This window comes from Pagrus major, chromosome 22 (genome assembly GCF_040436345.1).
Source record: "Pagrus major chromosome 22, Pma_NU_1.0".
NCBI classification, from domain to species: domain Eukaryota; kingdom Metazoa; phylum Chordata; class Actinopteri; order Spariformes; family Sparidae; genus Pagrus; species Pagrus major.
Window position 1 is genome coordinate 30490973 of NC_133236.1, and position 26941 is coordinate 30517913.

General features: G+C 46.1%; 1 protein-coding gene across 1 annotated transcript; it reads left to right on the forward strand.

The window, feature by feature from the left end:
• Positions 1 to 24: 24 nt before the first annotated feature.
• Positions 25 to 26836, forward strand: ppp4r4 (protein phosphatase 4, regulatory subunit 4). The gene is made up of 26 exons (XM_073492225.1): positions 25 to 101; positions 836 to 1013; positions 6431 to 6504; positions 8270 to 8372; positions 8513 to 8660; positions 9050 to 9123; positions 9498 to 9604; positions 9915 to 10022; positions 10107 to 10228; positions 10369 to 10491; positions 10793 to 10932; positions 11546 to 11665; positions 12054 to 12131; positions 12458 to 12541; positions 14972 to 15145; positions 15239 to 15344; positions 16503 to 16650; positions 16744 to 16888; positions 16994 to 17032; positions 17122 to 17193; positions 17263 to 17326; positions 17428 to 17505; positions 22663 to 22753; positions 24790 to 24851; positions 24941 to 25445; positions 26592 to 26836. Exons 2-26 carry the CDS (start codon positions 912 to 914, stop codon positions 26635 to 26637), a joined length of 2913 nt encoding a protein of 970 aa, XP_073348326.1. The 5' UTR covers positions 25 to 101; positions 836 to 911; the 3' UTR covers positions 26638 to 26836.
• Positions 26837 to 26941: the final 105 nt, after the last annotated feature.

Genomic DNA, 26941 nt, shown 5'->3' on the forward strand with positions numbered 1-26941 from the left:
CATTTTTTCGATGTTTTTCGGATCGCAGGTTCTCACATGAGCTTTGTACCGCTCCATTTGAACGCAGTTCGGCGTGACGTTGGTACCGAACAGGACAGCAGGTGGGATTTTATTTAAATTAACTTGTTGATGTGCGTCAAGGTAAAAGATTTAATTCATAATCTTTCTTATGAAATCGTGAATAAATCGTATGATGTGAGTTTTGCGTGTCGTTTCCTCCGCACAGCTCAGGACGAGACGACCGAGTAAAAGATGGATTCTTATAACATATATGATGTCTGCTGTACTGAACATCCGCCGAAATGTTAACTGATAGCTCGAGTGTACGACAGTCTTTGGTTTTCTGCTGTAACCAAGTGCTCAGTTTTCTACTTCGGAAGTGAGCGTTAAAACGTCCATTTTTTTAAAGGAGTCTGGTTTAATGTTCCATCCGCGTAGGAGAGAGCAGATCCAGCGGCTGGCTGTGGGATCTGTTCTCTAACGTACTGAGATATTTTATTCAACAGATGTTCGACAGAAAAGTGCAGATTTTAGAGAAGTAGTCGCAGGTGGGAGGACTGAGTGTGCGCCGAACAGAAGACTGGACGCTGATCATTTGTTACATGTTTTACTTTAATCTCCGACACGTCGTTTTATTTGTGGATGAGCGAAGATATTTTTAAATTAGTGGAATTTTGAACGGAGTCTGGAGTGACGTTCCCCCACCCGCCCCGGACAGATCGAGCAGGGATCTCCTTGGAAACGGTTGGTGACAGTGGGACCCCCCCTCCCCCCCTCCCTCCTCCTCCCTCCTCCTCCTCCTCCTCCACCCCCTCCTCCCTCTGCTCTTCATCAGGGATGGTTGGTACTAAGGTCCGCCGCCTGCTCTCCCACTAACAACCAGTACCAACTGGGACATTTCCAGTGAGCAGATGTTCTCTAGCAGGATGAACCCGTCCAGCCTGCTGTTCGGACCGCTGGAGGAGCTGCAGGAGCTCGCTTTCATCGAGAGGCCGATCCGCAGGAGTCTCAAGGTACCTTTCACACCTCCTGCTGTGATTAACATGAAGCTGCAGATCATGTGATTAACATGTGTCATGTGAAGTGATGATGATGAAGGCGGTGATGAAGGCGGTGATGATGGGACATGTTGTGAGTCAGTGGGAGGAAGATGAGCTGCCTCCATGCAGGAAGCAGAGGGGAGACCCGCTATGTGCGCAGCATGACGCAGTTTCTGTCTGTCTGTCTGTCTGTCTGTCTGTCTGCAGTGAGACACACACACACACACACACACACACACACACACAGCAGCTCTACCTGCAGTCAAAATGTGATTAACAATTAATCTGATCAGAATTTATCAATATATTACTTTTGAATCACTTTCTGACCAGTTTAGTTTGTAATAATATAAAATATATATTATGTTTTCTTGTCAGTTCTGTTATTAACACTGAGATCTGATGACAACTTGTGTTATTATATATTTACACACGATTCATTTTTATTAGTGATTTGTTTTAGAACTGACGTTTAAACTATGAAGAAGAAACTTTATTGACCTCTTTTCACACACGTACAAACAGGACTTATATTAATGTATGGAGCGGTGTCAGAGCAGTTTGGGGTTCAGTGATTTGCTCAATGGCTCCTTGGCAGGAGATGAATTGACACCTCTCCAGCTGGTACTCCACCATCCTGTCAGACTGAACAGCTGACCCCGTTAGTAAAGAATAATTAACCATTAATGAAATTATTAGTTTGACCTCATAAATGTAATATTTTAATATAAAATCTAAGTCTGAACAACAACAACAATAATAACAATAATAAGACTGCGTCATACTCTAATCTAACTAAACTAATCAGTTCAAGTTGACGTCTTTTTGTTTTGTCCAAACATCGAAACGTTTCCGTTTAACGTGAAATTAGAAAATCAGATTTTCACACACGAGAAGCTGAAACTCTACAAATGATCGATCATGATGATTTAATTAAAGACTGTTGACAAATTAATTTTTTTTATGTTTTTAGAAACATTTGTGTCTGTCTGAAGTGGGCGGGGCATCCAGGTGAGCTGACTGTGACATCACAATGTTCAGCAGGGACTCATTTCCTGGATTTCCTCAAACTGATCAGTTTTTACAGTCCAACTCTGATTATTGATCACTTTGTTATTAACATAAAGTTTCTTTGAGTTAAAACTTTTTCATTATTTACGTCATAAATCTGAGACGGAACCAAATCAAGTTAAAACATTTTGTTCATATCAACAACACACACCTTCTCTCCTCCTTCTCCTCCTCTTCTTCTTCTCCTCTTCTTCTCCTCCTCTTCTTCTTCTCCTCTTCTTCTTCTGCTCTTCTTCTCCTCCTCTTCTCCTTCTCCTTTTCTTCTCCTCCTCTTCTTCTTCTCCTCCTCTTCTTCTGCTCTTCTCCTCCTCCTCTTCTCCTCCTCCTCTTCTCCTTCTCCTCTTCTTCTCCTCCTCTTCTTCTTCTCCTCCTCTTCTTCTGCTCTTCTCCTCCTCCTCTTCTTCTCCTCCTCTTCTCCTCCTCTTCTTCCCCTCTTCTTCTCCTCCTCCTCTTCTTCTCCTCTTCTCCTTCTCCTCCTCTTCTTCTGCTCCTCCTCTTCTCCTTCTTCTCCTCCTCTTCTTCTTCTCCTCTTCTTCTCCTCCTCCTCTTCTCCTTCTCCTCTTCTTCTCCTTTTCTTCTTCTCTTCTCCTCCTCCTCTTCTTCTTCTCCTCTTCTCCTCCTCCTCTTCTTCCCCTCTTCTTCTCATCCTCCTCTTCTTCTCCTCTTCTCCTTCTCCTCTTCTTCTCCTCCTCTTCTTCTCCTCTTCTCCTCCTCCTCTCCTCCTCCTCCTCCTTCTCTCCTCCTCCTTCCCCCTTTCTTCTTCTTCACACCTCAAACAGTGTGGGTGGAGGGGGCGGGGCTTGATGATGATGACGTGTGGTGGGCAGAGCCTGAGGTCCACATATGGGAGAAACCCCGACGTCATGACGACGCAGTCACACACCCTCGTCTCCTCCTACACACACACATACACACACACCAGTCTGAATCCATCCAATCAGCTCTGATCCTGTATGTGTGTGTGTGTGTGTGTGTTTTATTTCTTATCAAAGTGAATAAACTTAATCATGTGAGACAATTTGTTATCTGACTCATCAGCAAAATGCTAACCGTGCTAACTGTGCTAACCATGCGGCTTTATTCTGAATGACTGTTCATTTTATGGACAGGTGTGACACTAACTGACACAGGTGTGACTAACTGACACAGGTGTGACACTAACTGACACAGGTGTGACTAACTGACACAGGTGTGACACTAACTGACACAGGTGTGACTAACTGACACAGGTGTGACACTAACTGACACAGGTGTGACTCTAACTGACACAGGTGTGACTAAAGACACAGGTGTGACTCTAACTGACACAGGTGTGACTAACTGACACAGGTGTGACTAACTGACACAGGTGTGACTAACTGACACAGGTGTGACTAACTGACACAGGTGTGACTCTAACTGACACAGGTGTGACTAAAGACACAGGTGTGACTCTAACTGACACAGGTGTGACTAACTGACACAGGTGTGACTAACTGACACAGGTGTGACTCTAACTGACACAGGTGTGACTAAAGACACAGGTGTGACACTAACTGACACAGGTGTGACTCTAACTGACACAGGTGTGACTAACTGACACAGGTGTGACTAACTGACACAGGTGTGACTAAAGACACAGGTGTGACACTAACTGACACAGGTGTGACTCTAACTGACACAGGTGTGACTAACTGACACAGGTGTGACTAAAGACACAGGTGTGACACTAACTGACACAGGTGTGACTAACTGACACAGGTGTGACTAACTGACACAGGTGTGACACTAACTGACACAGGTGTGACACTAACTGACACAGGTGTGACACTAACTGACACAGGTGTGACTAAAGACACAGGTGTGACACTAACTGACACAGGTGTGACACTAACTGACACAGGTGTGACACTAACTGACACAGGTGTGACTAACTGACACAGGTGTGACTAACTGACACAGGTGTGACTCTAACTGACACAGGTGTGACTAACTGACACAGGTGTGACTAACTGACACAGGTGTGACTCTAACTGACACAGGTGTGACTAACTGACACAGGTGTGACTAACTGACACAGGTGTGACACTAACTGACACAGGTGTGACACTAACTGACACAGGTGTGACTCTAACTGACACAGGTGTGACTAACTGACACAGGTGTGACTAACTGACACAGGTGTGACTAACTGACACAGGTGTGACTCTAACTGACACAGGTGTGACACTAACTGACACAGGTGTGACACTAACTGACACAGGTGTGACACTAACTGACACAGGTGTGACTAAAGACACAGGTGTGACACTAACTGACACAGGTGTGACACTAACTGACACAGGTGTGACACTAACTGACACAGGTGTGACTAACTGACACAGGTGTGACACTAACTGACACAGGTGTGACACTAACTGACACAGGTGTGACTAACTGACACAGGTGTGACTAACTGACACAGGTGTGACTCTAACTGACACAGGTGTGACTAACTGACACAGGTGTGACTCTAACTGACACAGGTGTGACTAACTGACACAGGTGTGACTAACTGACACAGGTGTGACACTAACTGACACAGGTGTGACACTAACTGACACAGGTGTGACTCTAACTGACACAGGTGTGACTAACTGACACAGGTGTGACACTAACTGACACAGGTGTGACACTAACTGACACAGGTGTGACTCTAACTGACACAGGTGTGACACTAACTGACACAGGTGTGACTAACTGACACAGGTGTGACTAACTGACACAGGTGTGACTAACTGACACAGGTGTGACTAACTGACACAGGTGTGACTCTAACTGACACAGGTGTGACTAAAGACACAGGTGTGACTAACTGACACAGGTGTGACTAACTGACACAGGTGTGACTAAAGACACAGGTGTGACTAACTGACACAGGTGTGACTAACTGACACAGGTGTGACTAAAGACACAGGTGTGACTAACTGACACAGGTGTGACTAACTGACACAGGTGTGACTAACTGACACAGGTGTGACTCTAACTGACACAGGTGTGACTAACTGACACAGGTGTGACTAACTGACACAGGTGTGACACTAACTGACACAGGTGTGACACTAACTGACACAGGTGTGACTAACTGACACAGGTGTGACTAACTGACACAGGTGTGACTCTAACTGACACAGGTGTGACTAAAGACACAGGTGTGACTAAAGACACAGGTGTGACTAACTGACACAGGTGTGACTAACTGACACAGGTGTGACTAAAGACACAGGTGTGACTAACTGACACAGGTGTGACTAACTGACACAGGTGTGACTAACTGACACAGGTGTGACTCTAACTGACACAGGTGTGACTAAAGACACAGGTGTGACTAACTGACACAGGTGTGACTAACTGACACAGGTGTGACTCTAACTGACACAGGTGTGACTAACTGACACAGGTGTGACTAACTGACACAGGTGTGACTAACTGACACAGGTGTGACTAACTGACACAGGTGTGACTAAAGACACAGGTGTGACTAACTGACACAGGTGTGACTAACTGACACAGGTGTGACTAAAGACACAGGTGTGACTAACTGACACAGGTGAAGCTCCTTCATACAACAGAGACCCCTCCTCTCACTGCGGCAGCCATTTTGTTTATGTGACTTTCTCTATAGACTGTCCTCAATGAATTTACTGTTACAAACATGTATCACTAATAAATAAATGTAAATAGCTCAGGATCAGCTCTTCACTCAGGATCAGCTCTTCACTCAGGATCAGCTCTTCACTCAGGATCAGCTCTTCACTCAGGACCAGCTCTTCACTCAGGACTATCCTTAGCCTGGGTTAACTGTGGGTTAGTCCCGTACTTAAAGCCCCACTCCAATTTATTGTGGCATTTTTATGATACTTCCTATTTTTCTCCTTCCTGACAGTGTTGATGAGCTGCACTGTTTGTCAAATATATCTTGACAAAATAAATTAATTTTGTGCTCAAAGTTAAAAATTCTAAGCTGCTAAAATGGAGCAAAGACACATAACTGTGGTGGATGTGGGTCGTACGTCTTGTGTGTGTTCTGAGAGAGGACAAACACACTGGAAACACCAGCTGGACTGGAACTTAAAAGGATTTTCAAGGGACAACTCCACAAGTTCAGAACTAACCCGTCTCCAGAGGAGGTCCAGCATGCCCTTGCTAAAGTCAGTGTTAGCTCACTTTTGATTGTGCCAGTATGAAATCTGTCTTGTAGCCAGGCCTTACAGCCGGTGAATTTATCTAAACAGGTTTTTCCCAAACCGGGTATTCTCCCTGTCCCACCTTGTTTAAATGTGTTTGATGTTTCCTGTCAGACAGCCGAGGAGATCGATCAGCTGACTGTGGATGAAGACCTGAACGACATTGAGAGAGCTGTCTACCTGCTTAGGTAAGAGCTGTCTGCTTGACCTGTGGTGTTAGAAACAAACAGCAGTCTCCAGGCCTCTGGATGGTTTTTGGATATTAATGACATTGTCACCATGTAGCACAACGTCGTAGTTTATACACATCTGTAGCTTGTTGTCAAACAAAATGTTCGTCTGCAGCAGATCAGCTGGAGTTGAAACCAGATTAGTTTTCAGAGAGAGAAGACTCTAAAAGGTCACTGGTGGTCACACGTGTTTTACTGTTTTTGTTAGGGATGTCCTGATCAGGTTTTTTTACCCCGATCCAAGTCATTTAATATTTAGCCGATGCCGAGTCCCGATCCGATACTTAGCCCTAACTAATATTTTCCTAGATAATACAGCTGCATTAAGAGAAAATTACCTGCATCCAAGCTGTTCCTTAATGGGTTTTTTATTTTGTTGAAACAAAGTAAATACTTTCATATGGCTCTTTCTTATTCTGCATATGCTATTGCAACATTGGTTTTCATTTGTTTTTTCTACAACCAAGTAAACAACATCAGTAACTAAACCCTGCTCCTCGACTACAGAGATGGGCTGGTTATCCAGAGCGATGAATTCAGTGACTTTCTCTGTAATATTTGTGGCCATGTTGCTGTCTCGAGGACATATCTCTTTCCTTTTGAAAGTATCCGAGTGTTTGTTGCTTCGGTGTCTTTGCCTGTATTGCTTGAGTGAACTCGTTGTGTTCCTCTGAATGTTTGTTTTTTATGTGCCGTATCAAACTTGTAGTATTAAATGCAACTCTTTTGTTTCTCCCTCACGAAACGGTCGTATTGCAGATGTTACATGTCGCCGTTCAACTGCTTTCGCTTTCTAATTTGAAATATTTCCACACTGCAGACATTTCATCCACAGGTTCTCCAGACTAACGTTACGCGCGCGTCTGCGTTCTGCCACAAATTGTGCTCCGTTTACAGCTGACGTAAAAATAATTGGGCTTGGGTCCACATTCAAAGTTGCCGATCCCGATCAGTGGAACAATGCCCATATCGGCACCGATCCCGATCCCGCAGATCGGCTGGGGACATCCCTAGTTTTTGTGGCTGTTCATGGCTTCACGCCGCTGATAGTTGTGAGTAAAAGGATTATGTTTTCAGACTTCAGTTGTTGACTGATTAGAGTTTGATAGACAAGGGTCAAAGGTCACTGAGACGAAACAAAACATCTAACAGTAACCTTACTGACAACATTTCACTCAAAAGTCTAATAGGGTAAAATGAAGTGATTTAATAGAGCTGAGAAGAAAACAGAAAAATGCAATATAAATGTAAGAAAATCTGTTATTAGTAGAAAGGTTTCTGTTGAGGTGAAGGAAGACATTTGTGGCAGTCCGTCCTCTGATCCACTAAACTCTGATTCAATGAAACAGTTGTTTCATCCCAGAGGATCTAAACTAGTTCACTGAACTCATTCAGTGTCTGGGCTCAAAACTGCAACACAATTAGGACTGAAGCTGCAGGATCCAGAGATCCTGAACTGTAGAGAGGATTCTGGATATGAACTGATCATACCTGATGTCACCTGAGAAACTTGTCTGACCACACAACTATAGGTGCAAGCCAAACAACAGCAGGACATACAGGAGGTATCTGAACACCTGAGAGCAGAGATTAGACTGTTCAGATCCAAATCCAGATGAGTTCATGTGCAGGTGTCAGTGCTAGAGTCCCTAAGGGTTTAATTTGAAGTGTTCTCACCTGAAATATATTTCCTGCTGTACCTGCTCTGTGTGTTTGTTGTCAGTGTGGGTCAGGAGGTGCAGAGAGCGAGTGTCATCAGTAACCTGCCGAGCCTCGTCCGCCAGAATCCAGCTGAGACGTTTCGGCGAGTCGTACCAAAGGTTCGGGTATGTACAGTGACATCAGTAGGACAATATGTCAGTAATGTCAGTGTGAAGGCAGTCACAGGTGGGCAGGATGTGGACAGTCACTCAGGTGTGTTGTACAGGTGTGTCAACAGGTAATCTGTCCTGTCTGTCTGACAAAGGAGGTTCTGAACGGAGCTGGAGCAGAAATCCAGCTGGCAGCAGCAGCGTCATTTTTAACCATCCTGCAGGATGACATCATCCTGATCCACACCCACACCTACTCCATCCTGAAGACGGTCCTGCTACACCTGAACCACCGTGACACAGGTAACAGCACCTGAACACCTGAACCTCAGACACACAGGTAACAACACCTGAACCTCAGACACACAGGTAACAACACCTGAACCTCACACACACAGGTAACAACACCTGAACCTCACACACACAGGTAACAACACCTGAACCTCACACACACAGGTAACAACACCTGAACCTCAGACACACAGGTAACAACACCTGAACCTCAGACAAACAGGTAACAACGCCTGAACCACCATGACAGAGGTAACGACACCTGTTGATGTTAGTGCTGAAGTCGATGTTGACTTTGACGTTCATGTTGGTGTTGGTGTGGATGTTGTAGCTGATGTTGTAGCTGATGTTGTAGCTGATGTTGTAGTTGATGTTGGCATTGTTGCTGTGTTTGTTGACAGTGGTGAGCAACGCCTGGTTGGAGACACTGCTGTCGGCTATCAACGCTCTACCAAAGGAGACCATCAAACAGGAGGTACAGTGATCACACTTAATGATCAATACCAACCAGCTGTTAATCACTGATTATTGATCAATACATGTTCATGAATTTAAGGCGTGGTTCTATTCAGTGCTGCTCTACTTCCTCTTTCTCAACATTTTTACCCGTTTCTCTCTTGTTACCTGTCTCTCTGCGTCTTTGCCCGTCTCTCTAATTTTTTTTCCGTCTCTACCTGTTTTTATACCTTCATACCCGTCTACCTGCCTTCGTCCTACATCCTCCTCATTCTGTTCATTTCTACCTGTGTAAACCCGTCTTGCTGTTCAGGGGATTTTAAATCCCAGCTGACTCAGTCTACTTCCTGTCTCTCTCTGTACCTGTCTGTCTACCTGTCTACCTCATTGCAGGTGCTGAACCCTCTCCTCTATCAGTCTCAGCTGTCTCACTCTCTTCAGGCTCGTCTGGCCAGCTGTCGCATCTTAGGGAAAGTCGCCTGCAAGTTTGATTCTCAAATGTGAGCTATACACACTGCACTACACAGTGTACACACTGTACTACACACTGTACACACTGTACTACTACACAGTGTACACACTGTACTACACACTGTACACAATATACTACACACACTGTACAGAATGTAGTACTAGTAACAACACTATCAGCCACTAACTGCTTATTTAAAGTAACATTATATATTTACATTATATTACAACATGACTTCCTGCCAGGTGATGGTACGTATATACAGTATTGGGTATATTGAGCTCAGGTGTGTTGGCACACCTGGTCAGACACTAACAGGTGTGTTTCCTGTGTCTCAGAGTGAAGAAGGAGCTGCTGCCGTTGGTGCGTTCTTTATGTCAGGACGTGGAGTTTGAGGTCCGGGCCTGTATGTGCCGTCAGCTGGAGAGCATCGCCAGAGCGACGGGGTAAACATCAGCAAACACTGAATGAAACAAACACAAACAAACGTCTGCTGAGGTGAGACAGTGTGTTACCTGTCACTCCCTCAGGGTGGACGACACCAGAACTGAGCTGCTTCCTGAACTGGTGGAGCTCGCCGAAGATGAGGAAAGCAGCGTCCGCCTCGCTGCCTTTGACACCATCATCAACCTGATGGAGATGATGGACAGTGGTGAGTCAGCATGCAGACCTGTGGTCAGTAAAAGTCAGCATGGTGTCAGGTTTCCTCAAACTGAACAAAAACATACAGCTTGACACAGCCACACCGTCCTCCGTCAGGTCTCTGTAAACATCCACTTCCTCCTCTCTCAGATGATAGACTCCATGTCGTGGTTCCTCTGGTGATGTCAGTGTGCGAGGTGTCGTCGCAGGCTGACGAAGCTGTCGTGGCATCTTTGTCATTCCAGTTTGGGAAGCTCTGCAGCGGCCTGGCAGGTGAGAGCAACATGGTGTCACACAGTAGAGACAGTACAGTCAAATTCTACTGAAACTAAAGCAGGACAAGTTCAGGTGTCAGAGACGTCTGAGAATTCAAATATTGTTCATAGATCGATTTTACATTTAAAGTTGTAACTAACATCGTGAACAGCAGTGAGGCTGTTGATCAGCTGACAAATGCCTTTAAAACCACGATGCTCAGTCCGAAGAGATGACAAGAGCCTAACCCTAACCACGTGTGATGAGTTGTTGTGTGTCTGATGAGTCGTTGTGTGTCTGATGAGTCGTTGTGTTTCAGGCTCTCTGTCAGATGAGCAGAAGGGTCGGTTGCTGCAGAAGTTTAAGGTGCTGTGTGTCACTGGACTGCAGACTGAAGGAAACCAGACTGACGGCACCGAGTCGACGCTGATCCGCTGCAACTGCTGCTACAACCTGCCGGTAGACACAGGAGCACACACGACTTTTAACCCTAACCCTAACCCAAGCGACGCTCCCAGCTTTGCACACTTGATCAAAACAGGCTAAGCCCTCTGGCAACCATGCAAAAACTCACTGGCTGCACCTGATGGGATGAAGGCCACACGTGGGCAGTGTGCTCAATGATTTCGAACGAAAACATGGCGGCTCGTTTGGAAACTTTCTCTTATGTTTCAAAAACAGCTCAGTGAAATGTTTCTTATGACATTTTAAGAGATAAAAGCTGCAGCTGCAGAATCTGTCCTCACATTGATACAACGACGTTAAGTGTCTGGGCTTTAGTTCAAGACAAAACATTAGTGTTTCACAAGCTCCCAGAGGTGTCACACTGTGCCGGGCGCCCCTGATTTGTATAAAGTAGCCAGAATTCAACTTCATGCGAATCAAGAGCAGGCAACGCTTCGTCTATGGAAACACAATGTGTCACTATACAACAATGCATTGCATGACTTTCTCCAGAGACATTGAATGGGAAGCGTGAAAATGATGGATCCTATGGACACATACCTTGAGTCTTCAACCCTCCAGACCACTGATGTCACTTCCTGTTCTCTCTCTCTCTCTCTCTCTCCAGGCCATGGTGGTGTTTTCTGACTCGACGCACTTCCTGTCAGAGCTCTACCCGTCCTTCTCCAGTCTCTGTTGTGACCCGGAAGTCAGCGTTCGGCGAAGTGCTGCAGCCAGTTTCCACCAGGTCAGATAATAACCACAGTAACCCAGAGGAACAAACAACACTGCTGATTTATCTGCTCTGACCAGCAGAGGAGCTCAAAATGTAAAGAGTGTCCTGTCCTAGAAGCAGGAGGGTGATTACTGAAGGGAAGTAGCTGTGAGGTACCTGTCTGTGGACCATAGTGTTGGACAGACACACAGACATCTCTATCATCAGGTTCTGTCTCTTGTAGGGAAATAAAACTATATGATTTAAAAAGGATTAATTAAATATGAAGTTCTTGAATTTTAAAGTTCTCTGTAAATATGCAGATTTTCAGAATAAAAGCACAGCTCTGTACATCAGCCTGTGGTTTATAAGACTCTGGTCTGTCTTCTGTGATGTCTTATGATTGACACCGCCCCGTCAGGTGGTGAAGCTGCTCGGATCAAACGTCCATCTGGTCCACAAAGAGCTCCTTGCTCTGCTGCAGGACGATGCTCTGGAGGTGAGAGGCCACGCCCACCACCAATACTGCTCAACCAATCATGAGTGTAACGCGTTTTCATGTGGTTGACTCAGTCTAGATTTCGGTTTTGAAATGACAGAACATCGACGTTTTATTCTTTCTTGATTATTTTATCCTGTTAGTTTTGTATTTAACTCGACCCTGACACATATTGATCCTGCTCATTGAAATCAACTTCCTCTGTTTTGTCCCAGATCAACATTCAGCAGCACAGATCTTTAGTTTTTACATGTTTGTTTTGTGGGTTGATGTCACATGAAGCTTTTACTGATGTTGTTGTTGTTGTTGTTGTTGTTGTTGCTGAGGTGTTGGACGCTCTCATGAACCACCTGGAGGACACTTTGGAGGCGGTTCTGTCCAGAGGAGAGAACCTGACACTGGACAACAAGGTGGGAAAATAAACCTCCACCACAAAAACTAGTTAAAAACATGGGTTAATTTTCCTCTGGTTCCTTTGTGTTCTCCTCTTTGTTGTTCTCTGGTTCCTCTGTGTTCTCCCCTGGTTCCTCTGTGTTCTCCTCTGGTTCCTTTGTGTTCTCCTCTTTGTTCTCCTGTGGTTCCTCTGTGTTCTCCTCTGTGCTCTCTGTATTCTCCTCTGGTTCTTCAGTGTTCTCCTTTGTGTTCTCCTCTGTTTTCTCCTCTGGTTCCTCTGTGCTCTCTGTATTCTCCTCTGGTTCTTCAGTGTTCTCCTTTGTGTTCTCCTCTGTTTTCTCCTCTGGTTCCTTTGTGCTCTCTGTATTCTCCTCTGGTTCCTTTGTGTTCTCCTTTGTGTTTTCCCCTGTATTCTCCTGTGGTTCCTCTGTGTTCTCCTCTGTGCTCTCTGTATTCTCCTCTGGTTCTTCAGTGTTCTCCTTTGTGTTCTCCTCTGTTTTCTCCTCTGGTTCCTTTGTGCTCTCTGTATTCTCCTCTGGTTCCTTTGTGTTCTCCTTTGTGTTTTCCCCTGTATTCTCCTCTGGTTCCTCTGTGTTCTCCTTTGTGCTCTCTGTATTCTCCTCTGGTTCCTTTGTGTTCTCCTTTGTGTTTTCCCCTGTATTCTCCTTTGGTTTCTCTGTGTTCTCCTTTGTGTTTTCCCCTGTATTCTCCTTTGGTTTCTCTGTGTTCTCCTTTGTGTTTTCCCCTGTATTCTCCTTTGGTTTCTCTGTGTTCTCCTTTGTGTTTTCCCCTGTATTCTCCTCTGGTTCCTCTGTGTTCTCCTGTGGTTCCTCTGTGTTCTCCTGTGGTTCCTTTGTGTTCTCCTCCTTGTTCTCCACTGGTTCCTCTGTGTTCTCCCCTGGTTCCTCTATGCACTCCTCTGGTTCCTCTGTGTTCTCCTGTGTGTTGTCCTCTGTATTCTCATCTGCTTTCCTGTGTTTTCCTGTTTTCTGGTTCCTTTGTGTTAGGCCTGTCACGATAACAAATTTTGCTGGACGATAAATTGTCCTAGAAATTATTGCGATAAACAATAATATTGTCGCTTTGAGACCATTTTTCAACTAATATAATGATAATGGCATAATAATGCAAGTACACCCTTTCAAAGATCAATAAACCTTTATTTCTAAAGAATATTTAACATTGGAATGTGAAAAAGGCATTTTAAATATCCAAAATAAATAAAGATGGAGGCTGTGGCCAAAGCAATTGAGCCATGGCCAGCCACGGTTCCTTATCGCAGCAACAATGTTAGCACCATTGTCTGTAGTGATGCGGAGGCGTGACGGTACACGTGATGATGATGACGTATGTGTTTTTTTCAAGGTGTTTCCCCGGTGTCCTCCTGTTAATCTAAACATGTACCAGCTGTCTGTTTATAATCATATGGATGCTGTTATAATGTGTTGTAATTGAGATCCTGACCCACCAAACATCCTGGAAAGTGACAAAGTTACGTTTTTCTATAATTTACATAATTACATAATCGCCATCAGTAAACTGGACGCTGTCTGACTATTTCACTCTCGGGGTTCACTAAGTTCACTGAGTCTTGTCGGGAGGGCTGACCGTCACCATGACAACAGTAACTGACTGTCGCGCGACAAACACTTGGTGAGTTAAAGTTTTTTGCCGGGGACAGACGCTGTTTTTCGGGCAGAAATGTGACGAAGAGTCGGTCAGACCGACAGGCTGACAGACGCTTCTCCACGAATAACTGCGGTATTTTTTTCCTCACATAAGTTGCCAAAGACACGACCAGTTACTACGTTCCTGTTGTTTGGTCCTGTAACGTTGCTTTGTGGGACATTTATTTTTATTTATCAGACACCAACACCATCAGACCTACACGCCCTCGCTCCGCGCCGCCGGCTCGGTTCGCCTCTGATACTACCTCCGGAGGCGCAGCGAAATTTCACCCCTCACCGCATCTGAAACGTTCACACAAAGGCGGATGCGGAGAATTGGCGCAGTATCCTCGCATGCAAACGGCTGCGTGAATGGGGCTAGTGACTGACAAGAGGGTTCTAGTGAGAGACACGAGGAAAACAAACAAGCATGCAAATGGAAATTATCGAGGCCGGCAAAATTATCGAGCTCAATTTAATTTATCGTATGATTAATTGATTTATTGATTATCGTGACAGGCCTACTTTGTGTTCTTTGTGTTCTCCTCTGGTTCCTTTGTGTTCTCCTCTGTACTCTCCTCTGGTTCTTCTGTGTTCTCCCCTGGTTCCTCTGTGTTCTCCTCTGTGTTCTTCTCTGTGTTCACCTCTGTGTTCTCCCCTGGTTCCTCTGTGCTCTCTGTATTCTCTCTGTGTTCACCTCTGTGTTCTCCCCTGGTTCCTCTGTGTTCTCCTCTGTGTTCACCTCTGTGTTCTCCTCTGGTTCCTGTGGTTCCGCATCAGTTCCCGGAGCTGCTGTCAGCCCTCCTGTTGGCGGAGCAGAAGGTTGGATGTTCTCTGCGTTGGCGGCTGCATGAGAAGCTGCTTCAGCGTTACAGCTGTCTAGCCAGACTGTTGCCTGGAGAACTGCTGCACCAGAGCTTCTCCCCTCGCATCTTCGTCATCCTCACCACCAACGTCAGCATGACAGCACACGAAACGACACAACAATAGAACATGAAGGGCAGGTGAACAGACAGGTAACCTCCTCTCTGGTTGGTGTTGTTGCAGAAGGTGTTGCCAGTTCAGAAGGAGGCAGCTCGAACATTCTGCACGTTCCTCCGTTACAACAGGAAACAGGAGCAGCGACAAGAGATGATGGAACGACTGATCCAAGGTTAGAATACTGCTGTCCTTCAGGCTGTGACTGTTCCTGTCTAAGAAAGGCAGTAGCCCCACCCTCACTAGGGATCATGTGCCGATTATCTGCATCGTCCTCTGTGTGAAAGCTTCAGATGTGGAGAGGGGGGACAGTTTCGCTGAGGCTCTGATCCGCCTCCGGAGGTAGAATCAGAGCCGCAGCAGAGGCGAGCAGTCGTCTATGTGAATGGATAAGCCGGAGGCGCGGATCAGGGGTGTGTTGGTCTGATGGTGTTCACAGACAACTAAACAGATCCTTCACTTATCAAATAAAAGAGAAATGACCCACAAAGCAACGTTACAGGACCAAACAACAGTAACGTAGTAACAGGTCGTGTCTTTGGCAACTTATATGAGGAAAAAAATACCACAGTTATACATGGAGAAGTGTCGGTCATCCTGTCTGTCCTCCTGTCTGTCCTCTTGTCTGTCATCCTGTCTGTCCTACCGACTCTTTGTCACATTTCTGCCCGAAAAACAGCGTCTGTCCCCGGCAAAAAACTTTAACTCACCAAGTGTTTGTCTCCTTCTACTATTGTGTTGTTGTAGTTACTGTTGTCACGGTGACAGTCAGCCCTCCCGACCGAGACTTCAGTGAACTTTCCCCCAAAAAACAGCCTCCCTCCCCGCGAATGAGAGTCAGGCAGCGTCTTGTTTACTGATGCTGATGATGTAATTATGTAATTTAGAGCGAAAAACGTAACTTTGTCACTTTCCAGGTTGTTTGGTGGGTCAGGATCTCAATCACAACACCTTATAACAGCATCCATATGATTATAAAGAGTCAGCTGGTACATGTTTAGATTAACAGGAGGACACCGGGGGAAACATGTTGAAAAAACCAGATGGACGTCAACATCATGATGTGTACCGTCACGCCTCTTTTGGATCTGCGGCGCCGGCGTGCTGTATGAATTGACACACTGGTGTGGCTTTACGCCCAGGTTGCTTGTGTCTGAGCCTTCGCTGTGGAGATAATGTGGAGTCTCTTTGTGAAAAGGGCTAGTGAGTACGAGGCAGAAGATTGTATGGTTAGTTTGAAAATGATGAACAGTGTGACAGGACCTTTTGATGGCTATCAGACAGATTGTTGATGGGTCATCTCGTTTCATCTTGTTGTGTTTCTGATCTTCAGACCTGGCTCAGGGGCGGAGCTACTGGAACCGTCTGAGGTTCCTCGACGTTTGTGAAACAGCCACTGAGGTTTTCTCCAGGAAATACTTCAACAAACACTTCCTGATCCCGGCACTTGAGCTGGTCCACGACCCAGTCGCCAATGTCAGGTAGCTCTGACAGCGTTCTGTCCAGTGTGGCAGGTAAACTCAACTGTCCCTCTGACATCAGAACTAACAGCTGTCTGTTCACTTGTCTGTCAGGTACAAGCTGTGTCAGTTGTTGCCCAGACTGCGTTCATCATTGCGCCTGCCAACTGACAAGCAGCTGCTGCAGCAGCTCGACTTCTGCGTGCAGAAACTCCTCTGCAGAGAGAAGGACAAGGACGTGGTGGCAACCATCCGCAAGGTAACATCTTCTCCACCTGAGATCTTCATGAGCTGCCATCAGGAGACTCTATATGTCTGAAAAAAACAATCAATGATGGACTAACTGTGTTCATCATGTTTTTAGACAGTGTTGGAACTAGACAAACTGGACCTCACAGAGCCTGTAAGCAGTTTTTTTCATAAAGGACTAAACAGTAGAATTAAGTTGAGTGTTTTGTTTCACCACTGATGTTCTGTTTGTTGTCTTTGTAGTTTCACAAGAGGCAGGAGAGGGATTTACTGGACCAGAAGAAGGAGAAGGAGGAGACTCTGCTGCTGGAGATGGTGAGTCTGAACCTGATGTTCAGTCTAAATCTCTTTTTCTTGCTTAATTGACGTCTTCTCTGTTGTCAGGAACAGCTGGAGCGCCAGCAAAGTGAAGGGAAACTGAACTCTGAAAAACATACAGAGAGAAAACGTGAGCAAAACATAAAGCTTGACATGAGCTTAACATGAAGGAAAAGTAAAAGTTCTGTATCATTTTGTCTAACTCAGTTGTGAACTGTCTTTTTTTGACAGGAAGAGACAGTAAGACCAGTTTATCTGCTACCAAATCCATGTCTGTGTCCTCGTCTGGAGCCACCTTGTCCTCCTCCGGTAAGACACAAGCTGTGTGAAAATGTTCTACTTGTGAACCATCGTCTTATCTTGAATCTTCTCAGAGACCTTTTCAGCGCACCCTCCATCAAATCTTTCATAATTGTCATTTCTGTTCTAACAATTCATCAAATGATTGTGTCAGGTGGACCCAAACACAAATGAAAGATCATTTTCCTCTGTGACTGCTGGATGTGGAAATAAGCAGAAATTCACCAAATCAACTTCAATGGTGATGTTAATGTTGTTGGTTATGAAAACAGGTCAATTAGGTCGGGTTTAAAGACTGTAGAGAAACACAGTTTTATGTCCTGCATGTGACCATTGATATTTAAGATTTAAGATTGTCTTTATTTATCCCACAGCGGGGAAATTCACGTTACAACAGCTCGAGGTGCAACAGTACAAGTAAGAATCAGAAAAATATGCATAGAAATATTAAATAGAAAGTAAATAGAAAAACACAAGATATTTACAAAAAAAATAAGATATTTAAAAAGCAAATAAATGAGTGGAAAGTGATTCTTCAGGAAGTGCTTGAGTTGAACAGTCTGATGGCTGTGGGGATGAATGATCTGCGGTAGCGCTCCTTCTTACACAGTGGGTGTAAGAGTCTGCTGCTGAAAGAGCTGCTCAATGCTTCCACAGTCTGCTGCAGGGGGTGAGAGGTGTTGTCCATGATTGACATCAGCTTGGCTAACATCCTCCTCTCACCCACCACCTCTATGGACTCCAGCGGACAGTCCAGGAGAGAGCTGGCCCTCCTGACCAGTTTGTTCAGTCTCTTCCTGTCCCTGTCTGTGCTGCTATCTCCCCAGCAGACCACTGCATAAAGTAGCGCTGATGCCACCACAGTGTCATAAAATGTTTCTAGTAATGTCCTCTGCACCCCAAAGGACCTCAGTCTCCTCAGTAGGTGGAGGCAACTTTGGCCCTTCTTGTACAGGGCATCCGTGTTGTCAGTCCAGTCCAGTTTGTTGTTTAGGTGAACACCCAGGAATTTGTATTTTGCCACCATCTCTATGTCCAAACCCTGGATGTTCACTGGTGTGATATGTGGTGTCTTCCTCTGGAAGTTGATCACCATCTCCTTTGTTTTAGTGGTGTTTATATGCAGGTAGTTGCATTCACACCAGTTAACAAAGTCGTTGATGACCCCCCTATATTCCTGTTCGTTCCCATCAGACACACATCCAACAATGCACAGAACACAGCACCTGGCCCAGACAACATCACAACAACATGTGTCCTGCGGTGCTGTGCAGAGCAGCTGGGGGGCGTGTTTCAGCTCCTGTTTTAAAGATCTATGGACAGCGGCACAGTCCCCCAGCTATGGAAGCACTCCACAGTGGTCCCCATCCCCAAGAAGAGCTCTGTCAAGGCTCTGAACGACCTGAGGCCTGTGGCTCTCACCTCACTCGTGATGAAGGCTATGGAGAGGGTCATAAAGAACCACATCATCCAGGCCATTGACCCACTGATGGACCCTCTCCAGTTTGCGTATCGCACAGATACGGTGATGATGCTAAAATATACATCCTGGACACTGTACATAAGCACCTAGAACACCCCAACACTACAGCCAGACTCCTGTTTGCAGACTTCTCCTCTGCATTCAACACCCTACAGCCACACATCCAGGCAAAGAAACTCTTCACCCGCTTCCACCTGGACGACCAGCTGATCCTGTGGATTACAGACTTTCTGACTAACAGGTCACAGAGGGTGCTGGTCAGTAACACCTTCTCTGACCTCTCCTTCACCTCTACTGGCTCCCCTCAGGGCTGCGTCCTCTCTCCTCTGCTCTTCATCCTCTACACTGATGACTGCAGGTCCACCCATCCAGACTGTCATCTGTAGACTGTAGAGATTGTGGACAAGTATAAATACCTGGGCACAATCTTTGACTGCATGTTGAAATTTGCCTCCAACACTGAGGAGATTCTCAGGAGATGCTAGCAGTGGCAGTATCTCCTGAGGAAACTCAACACGTTTGGGGTCAACAAAAACATCCTCCGGACATTTTATTATTTATTCATTGAGAGTGTAATCACATTCTCAATAACCTGCTGGTTTCACTCCACCAGCCTGCAAAACAGGACCCGCCTGCAGAGCACTGTCAAAGTCTGCTCTAAAATCGTCGGACATCCGGTCAGAACACTCACAACCGTGTGTGAGCAGCAAACACTGAGGACAGCGCTCAGGATCCTACAGGACCCCTCACACGCTCTGTTCCCAGTGTTTGAGTGGCTCCCCTCAGGATGCCGGCTCCGCTGCTCGGGCTGCAGGACACAGAGGAGGAGAACAAACTTTGTTCCCAGAGCTGTTCAACTCCTCAACTCCCAACCATCCCTGCCCCGCTGCCTCCCTGCTCTTTTTTTTATATGTTATTTTTTATTTTTAAAACTAGCTGACTGTTCTGTGTTGTGTTGTATATCTGTTAAGTGTTGTGTTGTGTTGTGTATAACTGCTCCACGTGCCTTGCCTTGAATTGCCCCCCGGGGACAAATAAAGTTTTTTGAATTGAATTGAATTGAATTGAATGCAAACCTTTGGAGGTGACAATTCACGGTGTTGTGCGTGAAGTCCAATGTGTAGAGGGTGAAAAGGAAGGGAGAGAGCACCGTACCCTGTGGGGCCCCCGTACTGCATAGAACCACGTCTGAGACACAGTCCTTGAGTCTCACATACTGTGGTCTGTTGGTGAGAAAGTCTGTGGTCCATGCAGCCAGGTGTTGCTCAACTCCTGCCCCTTCCAGTGTCCACCTCAGAAGTGCCGGCTGTATTGTGTTAAAAGCACTGGAGAAGTCAAAAAACATGACCCTCACAGTCCATCCAGTGTACTCCAGGTTTGAAAGTGTTCCATGCAGTAGGTAGATGACTGTGTCATCCACCCCAATTCCGGGACGGTAAGCAAACTGAAGGGTCCAGTGTCGTGCTCACCTGGGGACGGATGTGCCTGAGAATAATCATCTTAATGGCCTTTATCAGGTGAGAAGTTAAGGCGACAGGGTGGAAGTGGCCAGGCTCCTTGGGGTGCACAGAACTGGCAGCACACAGGAAGTCTTCCACAGGACAGGGACTCTCTTGAGAGTCAGGCTCAGGTTGAAGATGTGCTTGACCACCTCACAGAGTTGGTCTGCACAGTCCTTTAACACTCTGGAGCTGATGCCATCAGGGCCTGTGGCTTTTCTCGCCTTGATCTTCCTCATTTCCATTCTCACCTGCTGAGTTGTCAAGGAGAGGGGGGAGATGGGGGGAGGGAGTGGTGGAAGGCTGGGGGGAGTGGGGGATGGTGTGGGTCATGGGAGAGGGGTGTCGATGAAGAAGACAGGTTAGGGGGGAGAGCGGTGGTTGTTCTTGAGAGGTGTGAAGGGGGGTCAGGGTGGGTTGAGGGGGGTGCGGGGCTTGACTCAAAACGACAAAATAAGTAATTTAGAGTATTTGCCCAGTCCTGCTCTCTCCCTCCACCTTTTCCATGACCAGATATCTTCTTCAGTCCTCTCCAGACATCCCTGGTGTTGTTCTGCTCCAGCTGCTCCTCCAGCTTCCTCTTGTAGCTGTTTTTCCCCTTCCTAATTTCCTGCCTGAGCTCCTTCTGGACTCTCCTCAGTTCCTCTTTGTCCCCTGATCTGAAAACCCTCCTCTTTTCGTCCTGGAGAGTTTTGATCCCAGAGTTCACCCAGGGTTTGTTGTTGGGAAAACACCGTACTTTCCCGGAGGGCACAATGTTCTCCACACAGAAGTGTATGTAATCTGTGATGCAGTCTGTCAGGCTGTTGATGTCCTCCCCATGTGGGCTGCAGAGTGCTTCCCAGCCTGTGGTGTCAAAGCAGTCTCTCAGCCTTTCCCTGCCTCCTCAGACCAAGCCTTCACTAACTTTTTCTGTGGCAGATATTTATTCACCACAGGTATTTAGTCAGGTAGCAAATGGACCAGGTTGTGATCTGAGCGACCAAGCGGGGGGAGGGGGGAGGATGTGTATGCTTCCTTTAAGTTTGCATACAGAGATCCAAGGTTTTATTGTCCCTGGTGTGACATTTCACATACTGAGTGAAGGAAGGGAGAGTAGAGGACAGGGGAACATGGTTAAAGTCCCCAGAGATGAGGAGGAGGGACTGTTGGTGCTGAGTCTGAAGTTGAGAAACAACAGTGTGGAGGAGCTCACAGGCTGCAGCAGCATTGGCCGAGGGAGGGATGTAAACAGTTGTGATGATTACATGTGAAAACTCCCTCGGAAGATAGTATGGCCGAATGCTAACAGCTAGTAGTTCAATGTCTCTGGTGCAGCGCTGCTCTTTGAGTGTCCAGAAAGGCGCCTTCTAAATAAAATTTATTATTATTATTATATTTAACACTGATGTGTCCAGGGTTGCACCATCTCTCATTAACAAATACATCTATGCCCCCTCCTTTCCTCTTACCGCACTTCTCTGCTCTCCTGTCTGCCCGTATGATCTTGAAGCCCTCAGGGAGTTACCAGTGAGTCTGGAGAAACTCCGTTCAGCCACGTCTCTGTGAAGCACGAGGCTACACTCACGATACTCTCTCTGTAGCCAGGTCATCGCCGTTAATTCCTCCATCTTATTAGGGAGAGATCTTACGTCTCCCATGATGACAGACGGTAAACATGGTTTATACCGTCTTTTCATCACCGATGCTTCACTCCAGCTCTGCAGCCTTTTTTCCTCCTCCGTATCTCCGCAGGGATCTCCAGTTTCTCCGCATAGAGAAGTCGCGTCTGGCGCAGAGCCAACAGCTGATCGCGAGTGTAAACAATGGAGCTGTGGCTGAATGGCTCTCCAGCTGAAGTTTTTAAAAGTCCGATAAATAGCAGTATGCAGACTGCTAAAGTTATAAACTGACCATCCATAGTTCCTCACTTGCAAGGTGGGTCAGTGCAGCAGAAACAAAAACTAAAGAAATAATCTGAACACTCTTAAAACACTACAAAGATAACGTAAAAGATGGAGCTGCTGTAACTGGCTGCCAATCTTGCGGCGCCACTTTGGTTTTGTGTTGTGTTGGGAGTGTGGTTTAGTTTGAACATCTATGGGACAAGTTTGGTATGTACCTGACTGAAGTGGATGTAACATGCTCAAATCTTACACTGAGTACAAACCATGATGATGATGATGATGTTTGTTCTTTGTACAGGTAAAGAGATGAGGAAGGCTAAACTGTCGCGGAGTCGGTCCCTCAGCAGTCAGCCAACGACATCCAAATCCACCAACTCAGACAGACCTCTGTAAGAACCTTCTGTCACTTTAAACTGTTACTTCAAGAATCTCAGGGTCTTCTTCAAACGTTAGGATTATGCTAAACTGGACTATTGTAGTTCAGACCTGATCCTGAATTCAAGCTATGGTTCCACAGTGGATCTCTGAACCAGTCTTCAGCTGTAGTCTGGTCTCTGCTCCAGTACTCAGCTGTGGTCCTGTGGTCTGTGAGTGCTGGCTAAAAGAATGGGATCATGGATCCAAGCAGCTGAAGTTTCCTTGTCAAGGTGTCTGGACTCAACCTTAGAGAGAGAGAGGGGAGCTCAGAGGAGAATCCATCAGATCCCTGGACAGACCCCAAGGCAGATCCCTGGGCAAACCCATCAGACCTCTGGGCAGACACATCAGACCCCTGGGCAAACCCATCAGGCCCCTGGGTATGCCCATCATACCCCTGAGTATGCCCATCATACCCCTGGGCAGACCAATCAGACCCCTGGGTAGGCCCATCAGACCTGAGGGCAGACCCATCAGACCTCTGGGCAGACCCATTAGACCCTGCGCAGTCCCATCAGATCCCTGGGGCAGACCCATCAGACCCTAGGGCAAAACCATCAGACTTTAGGGCAGACCAACGACATCCAAATCCACCAACTCAGACAGACCTCTGTAAGAACCATGTCACCTTAAACTGTCACTTCAAGAACCTCAGGGTCTTCTTCACACATTAGGATTATGCTAAATTGAACCATTGTATCTCAGACCTGATCCACAGTGGATCTCTGTTCCAGTCCTCAGCTGTAGACTGGTCTCTGTTCCAGTCCTCAGCTGTGGTCCTGTGGTCTGTGGGTGCTGAGTAAAAGAATGAGATGGTGGATCCAAGCAGCTGAAGTTTCCTTGTCAAGGTGTCTGGACTCAACCTTAGAGAGAGAGAGGGGAGCTCAGAGGAGAATCCATCAGATCCCTGGACAGACCCCAAGGCAGATCCCTGGGCAAACCCATCAGACCTCTGGGCAGACTCATCAGACCCCTGGGCAAACCCATCAGGCCCCTGGGTATGCCCATCATACCCCTGAGTATGCCCATCATACCCCTGGGCAGACCAATCAGACCCCTGGGTAGGCCCATCAGACCTGAGGGCAGACCCATCAGACCTCTGGGCAGACCCATTAGACCCTGCGCAGTCCCATCAGATCCCTGGGGCAGACCCATCAGACCCTAGGGCAAAACCATCAGACTTTAGGGCAGACCAACGACATCCAAATCCACCAACTCAGACAGACCTCTGTAAGAACCATGTCACCTTAAACTGTCACTTCAAGAACCTCAGGGTCTTCTTCACACATTAGGATTATGCTAAATTGAACCATTGTATCTCAGACCTGATCCACAGTGGATCTCTGTTCCAGTCCTCAGCTGTAGACTGGTCTCTGTTCCAGTCCTCAGCTGTGGTCCTGTGGTCTGTGGGTGCTGAGTAAAAGAATGAGATGGTGGATCCAAGCAGCTGAAGTTTCCTTGTCAAGGTGTCTGGACTCAACCTTAGAGACAGAGAGAGGAGCCCAGAGGAGAATCCATCAGATCCCTGGACAGACCCATCAGACCTCTGGGCAGACCCATTAGACCCTGCACAGACCCATTATACCTCTGGGCAGACCCATCAGACCTCTGGGCAGACCCATCAGACCCTGGGCAGATCCATTAAGCTCCTGGGCAGACACTTCAAACCTTTAGGCAAACCAGAACACACTAGATAATTATATATCCCATTAGTCCCTAGGTAGACCAGAATGGGACTGGGAACATGACAAAATTCTCCAGGAAGGCTTTTATCAATTAAACAGAAATTGTATTTTGTGCCTCTTTTTTGAGCCTTTCCACCTCATGCCTGATGAAGATCCCTTTCACTTAATCTCTTCTGAACTATAGTAGTGTGGTAACATGGAACTCGAAACATGCTTGGTTTTGTGGAGGTCTATTGGTTCATGTCTGTCATCTGTGACGTTCAAAAGTGGACAAAACAAGGTTCAGGTGTTTGAATGCTTTTTTTTCCGGTTCTGTGTTCCAGAAAAGTGAAAGAGCTGAGCGGTACGTCTGGACCTGGGAAGTCCTCCATGATATCAAGTAAAGGTACCACTTCCTTACATACAGTAGTAGTAGTTTTTAGGGAGGACGCTCCATGTGATTGTCTTTATTCAGACATCACTTGTGTTTTATAGACGACTCCTTGAGGACCGCCCACTTCACTATGGCAACCCAGTCCACCCCCTCCATGCCGGTCCTGATCCGCAGCAACACCACGAGCCTCCTTGACCGGGCCAGCACATTGGACCATAGAAGCAGTACCATGGAGCACAAGACCAGCACTCTAGACCAGAGAGATCATAGAACCATTACACTGGACCACAGAACCAGTAACATGGACCACAGAAACAATATGATGGAGCAGAGAACCGGTACAATGGACCATAGAACCAGTACCTTGGACCATAGGACCAGTACCCTGGACCAGAGAGACCATAGGACCAGTACCCTGGACCATAGAGACCATAGGACCAGTACCCTGGACCAGAGAGACCTTAGGACCAATACCCTGGACCATAGAGACCATAGGACCAGTACCCTGGACCAGAGAGACCATAGGACCAGTACCTTGGACCAGCGCAGTAAAACAATGGACCGGGGCTGCGGGGTGAAGGACAACCAGTCCAGAAAGCTGTCAATGTGAGTTCCTGTTAAAATGTTCTAGTGGGAGAACCCTATAGGTTAATGATCCCACGTGGTTTTTATGGTGCTGGTACAGTTTGTAAACCCTCAGACCAGGTCAAGGTCTGCCCCCTTAAACAAAGCTCTCTCTGACCAATCACAGGGGTTTTCATGAATCAATATTTATGTGGTCCCTTATCTGAGACAATCCTCCCCATGGATCCCTCATCCACATGAATTCAAGGAGGGTTCGACAAACCCTCTGGATTATACATTTAAAAATGTTGACATTTGGTCTCTTGTGGTTCTACTGTTTTAACCTGGTTTATCCCATTCTTAACCCTGGCCTAACCACATTAGCCTTGTAATTCTTTAGCCCAGACATTAACCTGGCTTTGGCCTTTTTAAACTCTGGTTTAAATTTTAGTTCTACTTATACCCAGTTTTGGTCCTATATTATCTACATTTATCCTCCAACCAGTTAATTTTTAATCTAGGTTCCAGTTTATTGCTGTGTTGTGGTCTAACCCCATTAAAACCAGTTTTTGTTAAACTCCACATTTACTCTGGTTTAGGCTTGTTTAGTGTCTGGTTAGTCTTAGTTAAATCTATTGTATACTCTGTCTTAGCTCTTCCCTTTGTTTGATCCAGATTTGAATCTGATTTAACCTGAGCTATAACCTAGTCTAATCCTGGATAATCCCCATTTTGTCATGGTATTGTTTAATCCATGCTGTATTCTGGTTTAAACTGGTTTTAGGCTTCTTTTAACTCTGATTTTGCTTTAGTCTAGCCTTACATTTACCCAGGTTTAGCCCTAGATTAACCTTGTTTAATTCCCCGGATTCAGTCCATTTTTTTATGTTTTAGCTGTGCTTGTACTTTTAGCCATTGTAATCCTGCTTCAGGCCTGTTATTGTCAAGCTCAGACTTAATTCTGGTTTAAACTTGGTTTTCTCTTGTTTTAGCACCGACTGTGCTTCAGTTCAGTCCTACGTTTTCCGTTTTAGTGCCAGATTATCAGTATTTAATCCAGTTTTAATTCTTGATTTAATTCTGCTTTTTGTTTAAATCTGTCAAATTTCTCTCCAGAACAGAAAGTCAGATTTGAGAGTTCACTGTTTTCAGATGATATATGTGCTGTTTTCTTTTTTTAATTCACAGAAACAGGAAGTCAAACTCTTTTAGTGTCCAATCAGGGCGAGACTGAAGATGATGTCATTATACCTCCACTGGGCCATCAGCCAATCAGCAGTCAGGGAGTGGTGTCCATTCAAACAGCAGCTTCACAAGTAAAAGGACGAATAATGCTTCTGAAGATTACCAAGAATGCAACAGGACATCATCTGTTTAGAGACAGTGTGACCTATTTTCTGAGCACTGTGCGTTCTAATGAGCTCATCCTGTCACCTGATTGGTTCAGTAAAGTCACATAAACAAACTGTTGGTGTGTTCTTATTGGTTGGTAGTTTCACCTGCTGACATGTGATTGGTTTGGTAAATGCTCACATCAC